At 47.4% G+C, this 19,766-nt stretch overlaps 1 protein-coding gene across 2 annotated transcripts in view; it reads left to right on the top strand.

Moving 5' to 3' along the window:
• Positions 1-13,756: 13,756 nt before the first annotated feature.
• Positions 13,757-19,766, top strand: part of ST8SIA5 (ST8 alpha-N-acetyl-neuraminide alpha-2,8-sialyltransferase 5) — a 65,776-nt gene continuing 59,766 nt past the window's right edge. Inside the window, exon 1 of one of the 2 annotated variants that reach the window (XM_080973599.1) lies at positions 13,757-14,268. In XM_080973599.1, the coding sequence (XP_080829725.1) occupies positions 14,138-14,268 (131 nt within the window). In that variant the 5' untranslated portion in view covers positions 13,757-14,137. The remainder of the gene's footprint in view (positions 14,269-19,766) is intronic. The other variant, XM_080973598.1, reaches the window with a different exon arrangement.

Raw genomic sequence — 19,766 nt, 5'->3', positions numbered from 1 at the left:
CCAGGTGGGGTCTTACCAAGGCAGAACAGAGTGGTACCATGACTTCCCTTGACTTGGACGCTGTATTTCTGTTGCCAGGCAAAAGCATTCCTCTTCTCCCAGGTCTTGGGCTAATTAAACAATCTATGGTCTTTTAAACTTTGGGGAGAGTTGTTATTTTTTTGTTACGGTTGCATGCCACCCCAACCTCTTGCGTGGTGCAAGATTCCAGCAATTCCAAGCAGTCATTCAGGGTTTGTGTTTCCTTTCATAGAATCATAGAGTTGGAAGAGACCACAAGGGCCATCGAGTCCAACCCCCTGCCAAGCAGGAAACACCATCAGAGCACTCCTGACATATGGTTGTCAAGCCTCTGCTTAAAGACCTCCAAAGAAGGAGACTCCACCACACTCCTTGGCAGCAAATTCCACTGTCGAACAGCTCTTACTGTCAGGAATGAGGCACAGCGGAGACTTGGGTGTCTTTATGATATATAGTTTATTTACACATATCTACAACCTGAGCCTTTGATGGAGGGGTTCACAGCACTAACACCCTAAGAGCGTCTTGCTTAACCCATAGCCACAACCTTGGCTTCAAATAGAGATCAGGGATTGCTCTCCCCCTCACAGGCTTCAGCTTGCTGCATCTCGAATTTCTAGCTTTCACACACCCAACTCAGAACTGGCCAAATTTCAACTGGTGGATTGGACTCAGAAGGTACCAGGTGATTGTCAGGAATTATTATCATGATTTCATCTAGGACTTGCTTCCTAAAACACACCTCCAAGTGATTTCACAATGAAGTGAAAACATACATGAAACAATTCCATATATAAAAACAAACTCGGATCCCACACAGGTAGAAGCAGGGATGAAAATACCCACTTAAAAGGCTTCTTGAAAAAGAAGAGTCTTGAACCAGTGGCAAAAAGACTGTAGAGACTTGCAAAACACTATGCAAAACTGGGGCACTTGATGGCCCCTAGTCATGGGAGGTTTTTGAGATAAGTGTCTGACCCAAGGGCTGGATCCAGTTCCCCATCTCTGCTGTAGTTGTTGGACATCTGTGGAGAGCAAAAGGAGACTCAGGCTGCATTTACACCATAGATTTCAAGCACCCACCCACCCAAGAATTCTGGAAACTAGTTTGTGTTCACATCTTCAGAGACATCAACTAGCCATGATCAGCAACTGGAAGGGAAGGCATGCTTGCTGGACCTGGATGTTTGATACTTCTTTCCCAGTGACAATTGGGTGCATAATACTTTCCCCACCCCAGTGGCAATAACAAAGATGTTGCAGGAATTTATATACAGTTTGGGGGGAGGTTGCCCCTCCAACAGATATCATGCACATGCAGCCCACTACCAAAATCAGCACAATCACTTTTGTGACTTTTGTGATTTGTCCCCACAAAACACTTCATCGCGGTTTCTTCCTATCTATTCAAAGGGCCTCTGCTGTACAATACCAAATGTAACAATTCACCGATAAATGTATCTATGTACTGGCTCACAGAGAAAACTTCAGAAATTCATATAGACATGTGAGCTCAGCTGCTCATCAGCCCCTCTGCCTGAGTGATAATTCCTGGCATCCTGATACCTGAGTGCCAGACAGGTAGCCATTCCAGAAATAACAAACCCAGATGAAGACAAAAGGGTGTGATTCACTTGGCTGGGAAACAGAGAAATGTAAATATCTCTTTTGTTACATTTGATGGGTGTTTGGTGGAGGGCAAGGAGAACCATGGGGCAGGGTCCAGGATGCTCAGATTACTGCCACCAAACCTCCCCTTTCAGGATGTATTAGTGATGTAGTTTTGGGGAGGGGTGTAACATGGGGATTAGCAGCTAATAAAAGTTTGGGGGCTCTTTTGTTTGGGGCTTCCATCTTGTTCCACCTTGTGGCATGTGAGAGTCCTGTCCCGACAGTCTTCAATAAAGACCAAGCCTACTGGCTGCTGTTTTGCTCTGGTATTCCTGGCTGGTGTCCTTGTTTTTTGTCCAAGGGAGCCCTCAGATTTCTCCGTTAACAAAGAGAACTAGCTTACCCAGGGGCTTCAGGAACACTGCGGCAATTTTAAAAGTCCCATGCATTCATTCTCTATGCGCTGCTTATGGACTGCAGAGGCAAATTCAGAGACAACCTTGCTTTGCGCTCAACTCTTGAAGCATTTTTAAAGACGGCTGCGAAGCCAGCAGAGGGTGCACTAGGCACACCAGTCCTTTGATCTACTTTGATCTTGGAAAGTTTGTTTGCTGTATTTACATCACTGTCAACAGACCTGATAACTAAAGATGCAGTTGCCAGTCTAGCAGTGGATAAGTTCTGCAATGCCTATGCAAAAGCTAAGTGGGTTTTCCAGTCCCGCTGTTAGAGATACAACCCCAGTTGCTAACTCTGGACCCATATCTATTCCTGAAGTATTATGGGGGGCACCCCCACCCTCATAAATACATTGTTTCTGTGGTTTTTATTTTACAGTAATGCTATATTTTTGGCAGACTTTGATGGCAATCATGCAAAGCTGAGAGGCTTTTCATTTTTATTCTACTGGATCTGACTTTTATTCAGACTCCGTGGAAAAGCAAATGATCTATGTGTGTTTTCTATCTGCTGGGGAGCATGGCAACATGATGTTGGACAGTGGGGAGAGAAATAACAATAGGGCGTGAAGCCCACAATACTTTCCCCAAATTCTAAAAGTGCCCACAAGTCCCATTAAGTTTGGCAACCCCTTTCACTAACAGAAAACTGGATTCTATGACTGCCAGACCTTGGCAAAAATGACACTATCCATGCACAAGTGAGAGGCATGCTCAGGGGAAACCCAAAGGTTTGCTGGTGTACAATTGTGGGGTTTTTTGTTTGTTTGTTACAGAGGGCTTTATGCGAGGCTCACTAGGCACAACATGTTGATTGTTGGGGTGTGTGGAATGGAATATCCAGGAAGGGGGCATGGCTGGCTGGCACCCAATCAGGAATACAGTGGTACCTTGGTTTAAGAACAGCTTAGTTTATGAACAACTTGGATTAAGAACACTGCAAACCCGGAAGTAGGTGTTTTGGTTTGCGAACTTTGCCTTGGAATAAGAACATGCTCCGCTTCCTGTTGAGTGTGTTCCATTTGTAAATTGAGTCCCCTGCTGCTATGGGAAAGCACACCTTGGTTTAAGAATGCTTTGGTTTAAGAACGCACTTCTGGAACGGATTAAGTTCGTAAACCAAGGTACCACTGTACTCCAAAAGGCAACATTTTGTTGCAGGTTCCAGTCATCACCGTCATTTGGTATTGGTGTTTGCTGCCTCCAACAAACTATGGATTTGTCCAATCCTCTTTTAAAGTTGGTGGCATCCTAGCTTTTCATGCAGAAAATTGGTAGCTCGGACTTAAGCAAAACATTATTTAACCTGGATCTGCCATAGAATTATAGAGCTGGAAAGGACCCAAGGGTCATCTAGTCCAACCCCCGGAAATGCAAGAATCTTCACTAAAGCATCTGTGACAGATGGCTACCCACCCTCTGCTTAATGACACAACTCAGATTCCCCCCCCCCCGGTAAATAACAAACAAAAAAGAGAGCTTTGACTGGTGCCTTCGCCGCAGCCTCTCCATGGTTCGCTTGCATACTGAATCAACACAAGGGTTCCTTTATTCCAGATCACAGCAGCCCTGTTCTAACATATTTTTTAATTAACATTCCGTGCAGGAATGCACTTTATTTCTTGTAAACAACTATACATCAAGAAGACCCAGAGTGACTAGCACTGGCCGTAGCTTTTCAGTTGCTGCTCAGGCAGCTGGCAGCTGTTCGTCTCCTCCTTCTGTTGGCCTTGTAGGAACACATGCTTTCAGACAGGGAAATGATCCACTGGATAACATGGCTGCATTTGCTCATCAACCATTAGACGTGCCTTTGGCCCCATCTCCACTATACGTTTAAAGCACTATGATCCCACTTTAAATGTTCAAAATCAATAGGCAGGGAGTTCCGGAGTGTAGATGTGGCTCTTGTAATAGTGCCAATGCTCCAGATCTAAGCAAAACAGAATGACAGAGACCCTAAGCTGCGAACAAGTCTGTCATATTAAGCTAGGGTTGGCACATCAGGAGACTCCCAAACCCTAAGGTTTCAGGGCCCAAATCGGAGACCTAGGGGTGACCCCTGGTGATATCACAGAATTGACAGATGGCCATCCAACCTCTGAGACCACATAACACCAGTCTTGAAAGACCTACACTGGCTCCCAATATCTTTCTGAGCACAATTCAAAGTGTTGGTACTGACCTTTAAAGCCCTAAACGGCCTCGGTCCAGTATACCTGAAGGAGCGTCTCCACCCCCATCGTTCTGCCCGGACACTGAGGTCCAGCTCCAAAGGCCTTCTGGCGCTTCCCTCACTGTGAGAAGCCAAGTTACAGGGAAGCAGCCAGAGGGCCTTCTCGGTAGTGGCACCCGTCCTGCGGAACGCCCTCCCACCAGATGTCAAAGAGAAAAACAACTGCCAGACTTTTAGAAGACATCTGAAGGCAGCCCTGTTTAGGGAAGCTTTTAATGTTTAACAGACATTAAGGTACAGTGGTACCTTGGGTTAAGTACTTAATTTGTTCTGGAGGTCCGTTCTTAACCTGAAACTGTTCTTAACCTGAAGCACCACTTTAGCTAATGGGGCCTCCTGCTGAAGCCGTGCCGCCGGAGCACGATTTCTGTTCTTATCCTGAAGCAAAGTTCTTAACCCGAGGTACTATTTCTGGGTTAGCAGAGTCTGTAACCTGAAGCATATGCAAACTGAAGTGTATGTAACCTGAGGTACCACTGTATTTTAATATTCTGTTGGGAGCCGCCCAGAGTGGGCGAGCCAGATGGGCGAGGTATAAATAAATAAATAAATAACTAATAATAAAAATCTCCAAGGAAGGAGAGTCCACCACCTCCCGAGGGAGACCGTTCCACAGTTGAACAGCTCTTACTGTCAGAAAGTTCTTCCTGATGTTGAGTCGGAATGTCCTTTCTTGTAACTTGAAGCCACTGGTTCGAGTCCTACCCTCTGAAGCAGGAGAAAACAAGCTTGCTCCATTTCCCAGATATTTGAAGATGGCGATCATATCTCCTCTCAGTCTCCACTTCTCCATGCTAAACACACCCAGCTCCCTCAACTGTTCCTCATAAGGCTTGGTTTCCAGACCTCTGAACATCTTAGTCGCCCTCCTCTGCACCTGTTGCAGTTTCTAAATATCCTTCTTAAATTGTGGTGCCCAGAATTGGACACAGTATTCCGGGTGTGGTCTGATCAAGGCAGAACAGAGTGGTACCATGTCATGTCATGGGGTCAACCCTAGTGATTCTTCCTCTGCAGTCCCTCTCACCACTGAGCCTTGGAGATGGAGATCAGTTGGAAGCAGGAGGGATAACAGACTCCCCCCAGAGAGTCTATGCAATGATTGGCACCCGACTCCTGCTAGGCTGAAGTTTGCAAGATGCGCGCATAGTTCTCTCTCCCCCCTTTTTTTAATGCACTCTCATCCACCTGAAGATTCAAGCCCTCACTGGAGGGGACAGGGCAAACCTTGAAATTTCAGGTCAGCCCTGGAGGTCTATGTGCTAAACTTCCTTTGGTTGCAATTCCCCTGTTTCCACATTTCCCCTGCAATTCCAAGGGTCTCTTTCTAGATAGAATATATATAAAAATTATGTGCCAATACCAGGTGCACGGAAGGGAACATGCTAAAGTCTGCAGGGCTTCGGTTGATTTTTCCTCCAGGAACTCTTGTTAATTTGAAACACAAACAGCGCAATACATTTTCTTAATTAGGAACTAGCAATTAGCACTGGAGGAAATTGAGCCTTAATTGAGTTTTTGCCTGTGAAACTTTTAATAGGCTCTTAAAATGTGACACCTAGAAACTTTAATTTCCATTTTGGGCAGTAAATAGAGGTTACTCCTATTTTAGGCTCCACCAGCAACTCATTAACAAAAGGGAGTGTGTTTCTGTGCTCCAGAAGCTGTGTCAATGCAAAGTCATACCTTTGGCCTAGAAATGATATTCCTTTAAAGAAATGGCTTTTTTTGTTGGGGAGGGAGGTAATGCAACCATTCCATGGGATTATATTGTTACAAGTTTAGGTTGGTCATTCTGGATGATGCTTTGAGTTCCCCTTCTAGTTCTACTGCTGCAAGCAATCTTTCCTTCAGCACAGGGATCAAGCAGTCTGCATATTTTACAAAGTGCTCTCAAAGTGATCAGCAGTTTTACAGGTCACAAAATCTTGCTTCGCCAGCCTATTTGGTACCTTTGTTTTTGTTTATTGAACACTCAGGGTGGGGGAGTGGAAGGGGAATGCCTGCCTGGCAAAATTCCACTGGAAGCTGGCACCTCCTGGTTCAATAAGTGCAAATTATCAGACCTTCCGCTTCTGTTAAACTGCACACACAAGAGGGAATTTTTTATTCTGCAGCAAATGGCACATTGCTTATGAAGCAATCACTTCTGAGAGGAGCGGGTGAGCCTGGCCACTGTAGAAGCCTGTATAAGTTGAAAGTCACAATTTTGGGCACCCAGATGTTGGGGGAACCTTTGCACTTCTATCGTTGTTCCCAGAGCTGTATTGACATCCTTTTACTCAGGGGTCAGCAACCTAAGGCCCATGGGCCACAAGCAGCCCATGGGGGTCGTTTAACCGGCCCATGGACCCCCGCCGCCTGCTCAGTCAGCTCCCATGCGCAGAGCAGAGCGGGGACCGCCTTCTGCAACACTGGCCGGCTTCCTATTGGCTGCAGGAAGCTTCTGCAGCCAATGGGAAGCTGCGCACGCCTCCTGAGAGCCATGGTGTACCGGTTAAGAGCGGTGGACTCGTAATCTGGTGAACCGGGTTCGCTTCCCCGCTCCTCCACATGCAGCTGCTGGGTGACCTTGGGCTAGTCACACTTCTCTGAAGTCTCTCGGCCCCACTCACCTCACAGAGTGTTTGTTGTGGGGGAGGAAGGGTAAGGAGAAGGTTAGCCGTTTTGAGACTCCTTCGGGTAGTGATAAAGCGGGGTATCAAATCCAAACTCCTCTTCTTCTTCCTCCGCGTTTGCACATGTGAGTGCATGTGCGCATGCACACTCTGGTCCACAGCAGCGTCTGCAGGACTATGAACTGGCCCAAGCCACAAAATCTTTGCCAACCTCTGCTTTTACTTAACCGCAAGAGCACCAGTCCTTTCACTCCTGCAGAATGGAAGGCTGTATTTTCTCTCTCTCTTTTACAGTGGTCCCTCGGGTTACATATACTTCAGGTTACAGACTCTGCTAACCCAGAAATAGTACCTCAGGTTAAGAACTTTGCTTCAGGATGAGAACAGAAATCATGCTCCGGCGGCGCGGCGGCAGCAGCAGGAGTCCCCATTAGCTAAAGTGGTGCTTCAGGTTAAGAACAGTTTCAGGTTAAGAACGGACCTCCGGAATGAATTAAGTACTTAACCCAAGGTACCACTGTATAGCAAGAAAATGTTGTCAGAACAGCAGCTTGAAAGAAACCCCCCAGGGCACACCTGACACCAGGGGCAACAAACATGTGGGAGGGAGGGGCAGTGCGGCTATGACACCTCAGATGGAATGCTGTCTCCCTATATGTTGACCACACTTCAGCATGACCAAGAGACAGGTGGGGTTGTACACATCATTATGCACCATTCAAATCTCTTGAGTGGTGAGAGGCGTTATGTACTGAAGTTCTCACCCTGGGCCACAAGGGGGATACTGTAGATAGTTATGCAAATGAAGGATCGAAAGTGACGTTCAGTGATTGGATAGTTTTAGAAAGTTGTTACAGTAACGTGGTACTGGAGCTCTACATAAGCAGGTTGACTGAGCCCTTCAGTTCAGTTCTGTCCTGGCTTGTGAATAAACAAGAGCTGTTTGAAGAATCGCTGTGTTGTCTGATATGTTCACCCACAACTTAACAAGAGGCTCTGGGGGTTCCAAGTGTTCGGTTTCCATGGAATGAAGGTTAGCAGAGACTGTGATGTCTTTAGGGCATTTGGTTCTATTTACACATAAAGGCAACCTGGGCAGAGGATGGAAGGGCTCACGGCATTAACACCCCAACCGATCTTGCTTCGGCACTGAATGGATTTTATTATTTCGGTCACAGACCAGTTCCAGCCCACATACAATATCAAGAAAGTCATAAAACACGATAGGGATACATTTGAATTTGCAATTAGGTATAACAGGGACAATACAGATACAGCAACAGTTAAAAAATATATAAATTAAAACTTAGTCACTAACGTATAACCTAAAATTATTATTTAAGGCCTTAATCATTATGATAGCACAGCTTGTTCCCTAAGTTTTATGGCAACTGTACAGAATTTGGCTACCCTTAATGTGATCTCTGGATCCTTGTCCTCTACCTGGGATTTTAGACATTGAAGTTCAGATTCATTTGGAGATTTTTGCATAGCAGGGATGATAAATGCCAAGCGTATATCCCCATAGAAACGGCAGCGTAACAAGGCATGAGAGACAGTTTCTACCTCCATCAAGCCGCAGGGGCAAACTCGTTCTGCGTATGGTTTACCCTTGAATCTGCCCTGCAATAAGGCAGATGGCAGCACGTTGAATCTAGCGAGGGTAAATGACCGTCTGTATTTAGGTATTTGTAATTTTGACAAATAATTTGCTGGGGTAAATCCTCTCCCATTATCTTTTATTGCTGGGTGTTTACTGCTTCGGCATTGGTCATAGCTTGGGATCCAGGACAGGTCAAGTAGGTCTCTTGTGTCTCCAGCTTCCAAGCTGCTTCCTGCTCAGAGCTCTCACACACAGCTCTGCCTGTTGTTCTCTCACCTCACAGCTGGGTGAGGAGGGGCAGATGAAAGGCCCAAGCATGAGCCCTGAGGACACCAACACTTAGTTGTAGCTCTTGCAACCTAGCTTATTCTTTTGAGATGCTGATGAGGGTACTTAAGTGGCCAGCTAAGGCTTTTGTCTTACAAAGAGGCTTGACTGTCTAATCCTGCAATGGGTCACCTCCAGGCTTGATTATTGTAACTCACTCTACGTGGGGCTGCCCTTGAAGCTGACCCAGAAACTCCAGCGGGTGCAGAATGCCGCGACGAGACTCCTTACGGGGTCTTCGCTGCGAGACCACATTCATCCGGTGCTATACCAGCTGCATTGGCTCCCAGTGGAGTACAGGATCAGGTTCAAGGTGCTGCTTTTAACCTTTAAAGCCCTATACGGCCTAGGACCCTCGTACCTGTGGGACCGCCTCTCATGGTATACCCCACAGAGGACCTTACGGACTGAAAATAATAACATCTTGGAGATCCTGGGCCACAGGGAGGTTAGGCTGGCCTCGCTCTGCCACATGAGATCAGGGCCCTGCCGGATTTGACATCTTTCCGCAAGGCCTGCAAGATGGAGTTGTTCCGCCGGGCCTTTGGTCAGGGCTCAGCCTGACCCCCCTTCTCTTTTTGTATAAGAACTAGTATGAAAGAGGCCTCCCGGGATATTCACAGGCCCATATAAGAACAGCCTAAACAGTTGGGTCTGATGAGCATTTACTGTTCCCAGCCCTAATCCTGCAGAAAGCCATCTAATAAGTTTTCAATTTGATCCTGACTTGTTTTTAGGAGGTAATTTAATTATTGTTTGATTTTATACCAATGTTATATATTTGATGTTAGCCGCCCTGAGCCCGGTTTTGGCTGGGTTACAAATAAAAGTTGTTTATTATTATTATTATTATTCCTTGGTTAGACTTTAACCTTTACTGGGTACAGGACTTCAAGAACTCAAAGGGTCGCAGGGCATCATCCAGACTGACTCGCCAGCCCATAACAATACTCTTATTGGAAGTGCTGAGAGCAGACGGAGGCACGCTTTCTGCCCTATTCCTCGGCCCGCTATCTTCCCTGTCTTCCTGCCTCTGCTATGACCAGCAATGGCCCTATTTTTGCCCAGTAGCAAGCAACTGAGGAGGAAACTGAAAATCTGTCTCCCACTTTCTCTTCTCAGGTTCTCTTTCCTGCTTGCTTCTGGAGCGAAACGCCCACCCACAGACCTCTTAGCAAGTACAAATTGTGAGATATACGCTCTAATGGAATTTATGGGGAGTTGATTGAAAGAAGCATTTAATCCTTCAGCATTATGCTTTCAAATAAAACAAGTTTTTTCTTGTGTGGAAAAGCCCTCTGGGTTGCATACTATTCTGTGCTTCGTTCCCTCACAGCAGTTCCCTCAGGATCATGTGTCCTTGTCAAATATATTTCCAGATCCCTGCCTGGCGGTACAGCAAGGCATTCCATAGGCTAGAATCTGTCCCTGTGGCTTTGCATCTTGGATAGTGAGCTGCTGGGATGAGGCAATGGCTAAGAGAGCTTTGGCTGGAAGCAGGAAGGGGCAGATCTGTTCATTTCACTGCCTCATCCTCCCAGTCTGAAGTTCAGGTCCTCGCCTTTCTGCTTAGTGATTCTTCATTATTTAAAAAACCCATGTGCAGTGAATCCCTGCTTCTGCGTTTCTTCACTAGCAAATGCTGCACTGGTTGAATTTCTGCCTATCACGCAGCTCATAAAGGCACAGAACTTATTTCATGACACAAGCTGGTCTTGGTATTGCTGCTTCTTATGGACCTTATGCTGTCAAAAAAATAAGGAGCAACAATTGCTTCCTCCAAAGTTGTTGGGGACGACAACAGATAATGAGTAATTTCAATGCTTTTGAATATTTGTTGATCTTTTAACAGCTTTGATTTCCAAAAAAGCTCAACAACTTTGGCTGGCCTGCACCCCCATGCTGTGCGGTGTACATAAAAATGGCTAAAACAGATGGGGAAAATATATCTACCGCATAAAACACATGACGGCAAAGGTGGTGCCATAAAATTAAACACAGACATCTTTTTTCTGCGAGGTGTCTGCATTTTCTCCTTTGCAGAAATTCTAATTCTATTCCTTTGTATGCTTCGTTTTTCTTTGTGATTGTTTAAGGCGTATATACATAAATTAAGTTTTTAATGCCGGTCTTAAAAACCCAGAAAAAAAGTCTCTTAAGCCTTTATTTATTAAATACAAGTTAAACAATGATGGTTAAATAAGAAATAACCAAAATAGGCTGCAGTTCTGCACCCACTTACCTGGAAGTAAGCCCATTGAACTCAGTGGGACTTCCTTTTGAGCAGTGATGAATAGTGTGTTCTGATCATACCTTTAAAATCCGCCCTGCATTCCATGCTGGTGCAGAGCCAGGAAGGCTGCAGTCCTAAATCACACTTACCTGGGAGTAAGCCCTACTGAATACAATGGGACTTATTTCTCAGTAGGCATGGTTAGGATTGTGCTGTAAACTGCTTGCCTATGAGGACCTGGTGCCTTGCTTTGTCTACTGAGCATCATAGGTTAATTCCGTGGCATCTTTCCAGCTTCAAAGCATCTCATGTAGGTAAGCTGCAGAAGGAACTCTACCTGAGATCTGGTAAGGGAGGAGGAGAGAGGTTGCCAGCCAGAGTGGTCAGCACAAAGGACCAGTGCTTTGCCCACTCTAAGACAGCATGTTCATCCCTAACTCAGGAAGACTTTAGGGACGTAATGTGACGGTCACTCCTGAATAAAAGGTAAAGGGACCCCTGACCATTAGGTCCAGTCATGACAGACTCTGGGGTTGCGGTGCTCATCTTGCTTTATTGGCCGAGGGAGCCGGCGTACAGCTTCCGGGTCATGTGGCCAGCATGACTAAGCCGCTTCTGGCGAACCAGAGCAGCACACGGAAACGTCGTTTACCTTCCCGCCGGAGAGGTACCTATTTATCTACTTGCACTTTGACATGCTTTCGAACTGCTAGGTTGGCAGGAGCTGGGACCAAGAAACAGGAGCTCACCCTGTCGCAGGGATTCGAACCACTGACCTTCTGATCAGCAAGTCCTAGGCTCTGTGGTTTAACCCACAGCGCCACCAGCATCACTCCTGAATGTTGTTGTTTAGTTGTTTAGTCGTGTCCGACTCTTCGTGACCCCATGGACCAGAGCATGCCAGGCACTCCTGTCTTCCGCTGCCTCCCACAGTTAGGTCAAACACTCACTCCCTTGCTGTGGCAAAGGGGCTTGAATAACTCAGAGAAGCTATGAGCTATGCCTTGCAGGGCCATCCAATATGGACAGGTCATAGTGGAGAGTTTTGACCAAATGTGATCCATCTGGAGCAGGAACTGGCAAGCCACTCCAGTATCCCTGCCAAGAAAACTCCATGGACAAAGAGAACAGGCATTCCTGAATAGCCAGATACAAATTAATACCAGTGTAGTATGGCGGTTACAGTGTCAGGCTAGGATTTGGAAGGCCAGGGGTTGATTCCCCACTCAGCCATGAAACTCATGGGGTGACCTTGGCAGTGCCACTGCCTCTTGACCTAACCTACCTTACAGGGTTGTTGTGATGATAAAAATGAGGGAGTACCATGGACACCAACTTGAGCTCCGTCGATGGAAATGCAATATAGAAATGTAAGAGATAATACTATTTGCTTGCAAGAGCCACAAGCTTGTGGAGACTAAAGTTGCCTTCATCAGACCCAGGGCATGTTAAGAATTTTGCAGCAACGGACTGCGGGGGGTGGGGGGTGGTGTTCCTGCATTGCAGGGGGCTGGACTAGATGATCCTCAGGATCCCTTCCAACTCTGCAATCCTATCGTTCTATGACCACCAGAGACTCGTGCAGTTTGCCTTACCCATCCTAAGGGCTATCGGGAGTCAGGAAGGCATCGCTGTATATCTGCTACAATTACCTTCAGCCCCATCACCTGCCGGTGGATCCCGGTCGACCTTCTTGCCCTGACAAAGCACGCACACGCAGCTTTTGCAAGGAGCCGCCTCTCCTACCGCGACAAGTTTGCGGCATGGGGAGCGGGTTCCTTCTCGCAGCTGAGACGTGCTAGCCGTTCAGGCAGGAGGGTTGCAGAGAGAGGGGTGTGTGTGCCCCCTCTTTCTTTGCAAGCATCTCCCTACAGGGCACCTGGAGGTCGCAGAGGCGGAAAATCAGGTCAGAGACAAAAGGCACACTTGTCTTCCCAAGGAGAGTTTCTCCCAAGCTTCGGGAGAGTTTCGGGTCTGCCTGAAGTCCCTGGCCTGCGGCGGCCGTCCACATGGCTCCACCAGCTGCAGGCGGGAAGGCGCCGAGCGCGCGCGATCTCCGTGCCCTTGAAGAGATGCGCAACGACCTTGCCTGGGCTTGGTAGGGGAGGCTGGACGGGGCGCGAGGAGAGCAACTCCAGCCGAGAGCAGGCGTTGCACATCAATGCTCCAGAACCAGCGCCCAGCTCCAGCCTACCGCTTGCTTTGGACGCTCACAAACCCGACAGCCCTCTCCACCGCAAACGCAGCTCGGCCGCGACGCGCTAGTCCCTGCCTCCGCGCCTCGCTCCCTCCCCGGGCCGTTTGCTTGGAGAGCTGTCCAAGCGCCGTCGTGACCCTCCCGGGGTTCAAACCTAGCCCTGGCCGAACACGTCCCCTTCTCCTTCCTCTTCCTCGCCGGAGCCTATGTGCCAGACGCCCACATGGAAATCTCCATGCGCGCCCGCGCCACAGCAGCGCCTAACCAAAGCGCAGCGTTTTGGAGAGGCCAGCCAGCCCGCTGCAGGAGTTCCGTTGGGGGTGTCGCCTTTCGCTTGGAACCCTCTCTCGATTTGCTCGGCTTCCTCTCTGCCCGCCCCCTCCCCGAAAGAAGACCGGGGCAGGCCCCTCGTTGAGTAGAAAGGGGGATTTTTGGGGGGCTTTTATTCCCCGCCCCGCAGGAGGCCGAGGAGCAGCAGCGCCGCCCTCCTTTGCGCGCCGGGGGCCTCCTCCTCTGGCGCAGCGCGGGCGGCGGAGGCGCCGACCAGGCGAGCCGGAGGGCGCTGCTTTGCAGAAGCGAGAAGCCGCCGAGACGCTCTCCCGCGCCGGGGAAGAACTTTCCGCCCGGCCGCCGCCGCCGCCTCTCTCCCTCCGCCGGGGGGCGGCGATGCGGGGCCGCCGTGCCCTTGAATGGCGCGCCTCCGCCTCCTGCTCCTCCTCCTCGGCTTCTCCCCTTAGCCCCAGCCGCGCCTGAGCGGGGCTTGAGGAGGATGCGGCTCCTTCTGCGAGCGAGACCTTGACGGAGCTCGGCTTCGCGGCCCCCTTTCCGCCAGCATGGGCTACACGGACCCCACTTCCAGCCGGGATCTGCTGGGGAACCGAACTTTGCTCTTCATCTTCATCTGCGCCTTCGCCGTCGTCACTCTCCTGCAGCAGATCTTGTACGGGAGAAACTATCTCAAGAGGTACGAGAGGAGTTTTCCTCGCTGTCTTTTGGGGAGGGAGGGAGAGATCCTGGGGATAAACGAATTGCGGGCGGGGGGGGGGGTCGCAGATTTAGTTATTTTTAACCCTCCTGAAAGTATGCAAAAGAGGCTTCTGGGACCTTCGGAACCAACCGTGCAAACAACCTAGCGCGCTCTTCCCAAGGAGTGAGTTGAGCAGGACTTTACTCCCGAGTAAAAACGTGAGCGGGATCGTGCCGTATATCTTGCCCGTCACCCTCTACATCCCGTAACTTAGGCAAAAACGGGCGCAGGTCTGGGCTGCGGAGCTTGCAATCCTCTTCACAGGATTGAACCCAGCGGGACTGAGGAAGCGCAGGATTGGACCGGGCTGCCTTTGGGTTTGGGCTTGTGGCTGCACCAACCCACTTGCGCCAGGTCCGGAGCGGTGCTGGTTCCTTAGCCTGGACGCGTGTTGGTGACTAGTGGTGGTTGTGTGTGTTGTAACGCAGTGAGGCCAAATGGCCAAGACATGCAAGAGTTCAAGCTCTGTGCGATGCTGTATGGGCAGATAGCCACAGATGTTTCAGAAGCAGGCACTGTGCGTGCCTGGATGGATATAAACACATTTCCTGGTTTACTGTCGCTGTAAGAACTCCCTGCAGCCATTCTTTACCTTGTAAGGCTTTGCTCAGTTTGGGCTAGAGGGCTGTTGGGAGATAAAACTTCTGCCTTTGGAGTGATAACTACAAAGTGCACAAAATGCAGCTGTACCAGATGCTAGGCTCTTAAATTAGTGTAGGGGCAGCTTAAACCACCTTGATGCACACTTTGGAGTCCTGCCACTCTGTTTTGGTTGGAGAGCTGGGCAGATGCCCTGTGCCCTCAAGGCAGCCTTTGTCAGCCTGGTGGTGCCCTGCAGATTTTTGGGGCTGGAGCTAATGGGAATTCAAAACACAAGGCTGCCTTAAGACCGCTCTTCCCATCCCACTAATCCAGCACTCTTGGACTATGTGGAAACAAAAAATGCAGTTTTCTCTCTGTGTGTGTGTACTATATATATGTGTGTGTGTGTGTCTCTGTGTGTACACCATATTTCTTGCTCTATAAGACTCACTTTTTCCCTCCTAAAAAGTAAGGGGAAATGTGTGTGCATCTTATGGAGCGAATGCAGGCTGCGCAGCTATCCCAGAAGCCAGAACAGCAAGAGGGATTGCTGCTTTCACTGCGCAGCGATCCCTCTTGCTGTTCTAGCTTCTGAGATTCAGAATATTTTTTTTCTTGTTTTCCTCCTCCGAAAACTAGGTGCTTCTTATGGTCTGGTGTGTCTTATAGAGCGAAAAATACGGTATATGTGTGTGTATGTGTATATATATGTATATATACGGTGTATATGTATATATATGTATATATATATGATCTAATTTGGCATTATATATATTTCTACAGCATAGATATTCCAAGCTTTACTGTGTGTTGAGGGCTGCAGAACAGCCTTGTTTTATCAGAATGATCTCAACCTGAGAAATTGCAAAGTTTGCTGCCTTGTTTCATATGCAGAGAATACACTCCATCTTTTCATCTCCTGGTGAAATGCTGTCACCCATTTCTTGCTCATACAGGTGTGTTTCTGTTTTGGGTCCTTTACTATCACTACCATTACTTCTTCTTCTTCTTCTTAGATCTTATCTTTTCTCCAAAGAGCTCAAGGTAATTCTCTCCTCCCCCAGCCACATTTTATCCACACAACAACCCTGTGAGGTAGGTTAGGCTGAGAAATAGTACTGTAATTGTAAGGTCCCCCAATGAGCTTACTGGCTGAGTGGGGAATTGAACTCTGGCCTCCCAGGTCCTAGCCTAACTCTCTAACCACTACACAACACTGGCTGTTCCACTTTCCAATTGTCTGTTCCATCACATGGAGTCTTTGCCAAAATGATGCTCTGTACATAAACATATTTTCTCATATGAAATGCATGCATTGCACGCTTCTTCCAGAACAAGTAGCAAAAGTGCCTTCCTTCCTTCTTTCATGGAACTGAACCCCATTTGAACAGGTCAGCTTCCTTCTGAGTAGAAGCATGCATTGGCTTGGGCTAAATAGTCATTCAAATGAAGAGGATGTGTCACGTTTGGAGTCCTGATCAAGAGAGAAATTATCACACCTGGGCACCATTGAAGTCAGTGGATTTGTCAGTGATGAATTCAGCTGTCCCGTTCATTTCAATGGGATGTGGGCTGCGGTGGCCTTTTCCTGAATTGGGATCAGCAAGTGTAAAAATTCAGCAAGTGTAATACAGTGGTACCTCGGGTTACATACGCTTGAGGTTACATACGCTTCAGTTTACAGACTCCGCTAACCCAGAAATAGTGCTTCAGGTTAAGAACTTTGCTTCAGGATGAGAACAGAAATTGTGCTCCAGCAGTGCGGCAGCAGGAGGCCCCATTAGCTAAAGTGGTGCTTCAGGTTAAGAACAGTTTCAGGTTAAGAACGGACCTCCGGAATGAATTAAGTACTTAATCTGAGGTACCACTGTAATGTCTATTGTTCTAGTTACAGGTAGGTAGCCGTGTTGGTCTGCCGTAGTTGAAACAAAATAAAAAAATTCCTTCCAGTAGCACCTTAGAGACCAACTAAGTTTGTTATTGGTATGAGCTTTCATGTGCATGCAAGAAGTATCTGAAGAAGTGTGCACGCACACGAAGGCTCATACCAATAACAAACTTAGTTGGTCTCTAAGGTGCTACTGGAAGGAATATTTTTTAGAATGTAAATTGTGAAAAGGGACTTTTCTGAAAGGACAAATGGGGTCTAGGCATTCAGAGAATATAACATCAATCCCGTGCCAGTTGCACTGGCTGCCTATTCATTTTCAGGCTCAATTAAAAAGTGCCGGTTATGCCCTTTAAACAGTGGCGCGGGACGCCTTCTTTTCTCGTTTCGTAAGTTCATTAGTAATAATGAACGGGTGCCAATTGCAAATACAGTATTAAGCAAGCTTGGCAGTTTCAACATTTTTAGCTTTGTTTACCAAATACAAGTAAAATAAAACATGCTACATTAGATCACCCTCTACTGGAGCATAAGGATTTCCCCACATGGAAACTAACTTGCAAAGGAAAACGTTCTGGAAAAAGTTACAACACGGATTTTTCCGGAAAACCAACACCATCGCCTTTCAAGCCCTAAACCCAGCCTCGCCAATTTTGATGCCCTCCAGATGTTGCTGGACTAAATGTCTGCAATCCCTGACTGTTGGACATGGCGGCAGCTGGGAGTTGAAGTCTAACAAGATGTAGAGTTCACCCCAAAGGCTACTGCTGCTCCAAATGATTTGGGATCGGGTTGTTTGCAGGACCTCCTGCAGCTCTATGAATGCACCCAGGTGTCAAGATCATCCTTTGGGGTCTGGCTCATGAGCTTGCTGTCGGGATCCATCAGACTGGTGGGTGTTGAAGACAGGGCCTTTTCTGTGTTAGCCCTGCATATGTTGGGAATTCTCTTCCAGAAGCTCGATCGGCTCAGTTTTTTAAACAGCTGTTAAACAGACCATAAACACTTGCTTGTTCCAAACTGTGTTCTGTTAAAAGTGCGGTTGCTCTTAGCTTTTGAAATTGGCTTATTTAATTTGTACATATTTTTTTTAAAATCTGTTATGTTTTTGATGGGCTTTTGTAAGCCACCTTGGGAGGGCTGCTTCTTTATTTAAAGGGGGATCCACAACAAAATGTTGCAGCATGGAGTTGCACAATTCAGCCAGCCAGCCAGCCAGCCAGCCAGCCGTGTCCTTTCCTACGCTACTCCATTACGTTCCCACTGATTTTTCTCTCTTTCCCGCCAAATAGTCAGCAAACATTCTGAGTTCTCCATGAGCTGCTATTGGCTCCCTCCCCTTTTAAGGGTTTTTTAAAAAGGTCTTTTTTTGGGGGGGTAGTCTTGACAACCCTCAGTTTTTCCTTAGCCACTGTGTTGCATGTAGGTAATGAGATTTTTGCTGCACTGTATAAAGATTGGCACTTGGGTAGTGAGTTTGCTGTTAGTACAGTGGTACCTCAAGTTACATACACTTCAGGTTAAAGACTCTGCTAACCCAGAAATAGTACCTCAGGTTAAGAACTTTGCTTCAGGATGAGAACAGAAATCGTGCTCCAGCGGCACGGCGGCAGCAGGAGGCCCCATTAGCTAAAGTGGTGCTTCAGGTTAAGAACAGTTTCAGGTTAAGAACAGACCTCCGGAACAAATGAAGTACTTAACCCGAGGTACCACTGTATATTGTATCTATAGCACTGCCTCACCCTTCGGCCCACATGCGCTGTGTCAGGAAGATTTTGGGCATCACATGGCAGGACAGAATGCATGAATGAATCTTTATTTGCATCAGCCACCAGCCATAGCAATAAAACAAACAAAATGCGGTATACAGAGGATAAAGGTTAAAAAGTCAATTAATCAATCTTTCGCCTAACCCTTGTCATTCCCTGAGCCTGAGGGTCCCTCACTGAGAAGCTGCCACTTTCAATTCCATAATCCACCACTTGGCAGAGCTAAGATATGATCTAGGGCTGGGAAAGAGCTTTTCTCTGCCTGGAATCTTGAGGAGCGGCTGTCAGTCAAAGCACACAACACACAGTTTGATGCTGATGGTTATCTGGCTTGCTTTTTTATTCTTACTTGCTCCCCTCTTCCCTGGAGGTGTACCAGGGACAAGCTACTTGTGTTCAGCTTCTTCCTGGAAGTGAGGTCAATGGAGATCTGTGGATTTATTTATTTATTTTAGAATAATATTTGCTTTATTTACAAATGTATACAGGCAGCGACTGCTTTAGGCGCATCTCATATGTGTGCGATTGCGTGCGTGTGCATTGCGCCGAACCCGAAAACGTCTCAAAAACTATTGGGACAGGGATGGGGAACAGAGTGTTTTTCAGGCCTTTCCAATGGGTGTTCCGATTATACACAATTTCACGCAAGTGTGCAGTGTTCCAGAATGCAATCCCTGCGCAAACAGGGCGTTGCCTGTAAGTAGGAAATGATCTCTTTCAGCTTCTGCCTTCTGGAAGAAGGTACAGGGTTATAAAGACTAGGACTAGCCGCTTGAGAAACAGTTTTTATTCAAATGCGATTTTGGTCTTAAATGCAGTGTAAGGTAGTCTCTGTGGGAGCATATTGTATTTAATTATGGGGTATCAAGAGTTTTTAGGGGGCTAACCAAGCTGGGATAGCAGGCTTGTTGCTTTTTGAATGTCTGATGTATATTTTTTCAGTTTCGTTGTTCTGTACGGGACAAAGACAATAAAGATTATCGCATTGTAGAGCAAGTTCCCCCAAGCCCAGGAATGGAGAACCATAGAGTTGGAAGGGACCCCCAGGGTCATCCAGTCTGACCCCCTGCAATGCGGGAATCTTTTGCCCAATGTGGGACTTGAACCCTGCGATTAAGAGCCTCGGGCTCCAGGTTAGTTCATGGATTCCTGGCAGGTGGCATATCCTTTATTGTAGCCACTTCCAACCTGATTTT

The sequence above is a fragment of the Podarcis pityusensis genome, assembly GCF_964106645.2.
Source record: "Podarcis pityusensis genome assembly, chromosome: 11".
NCBI lineage: Eukaryota > Metazoa > Chordata > Lepidosauria > Squamata > Lacertidae > Podarcis > Podarcis pityusensis.
This window is presented reverse-complemented; position numbering and strand designations above follow the sequence as displayed.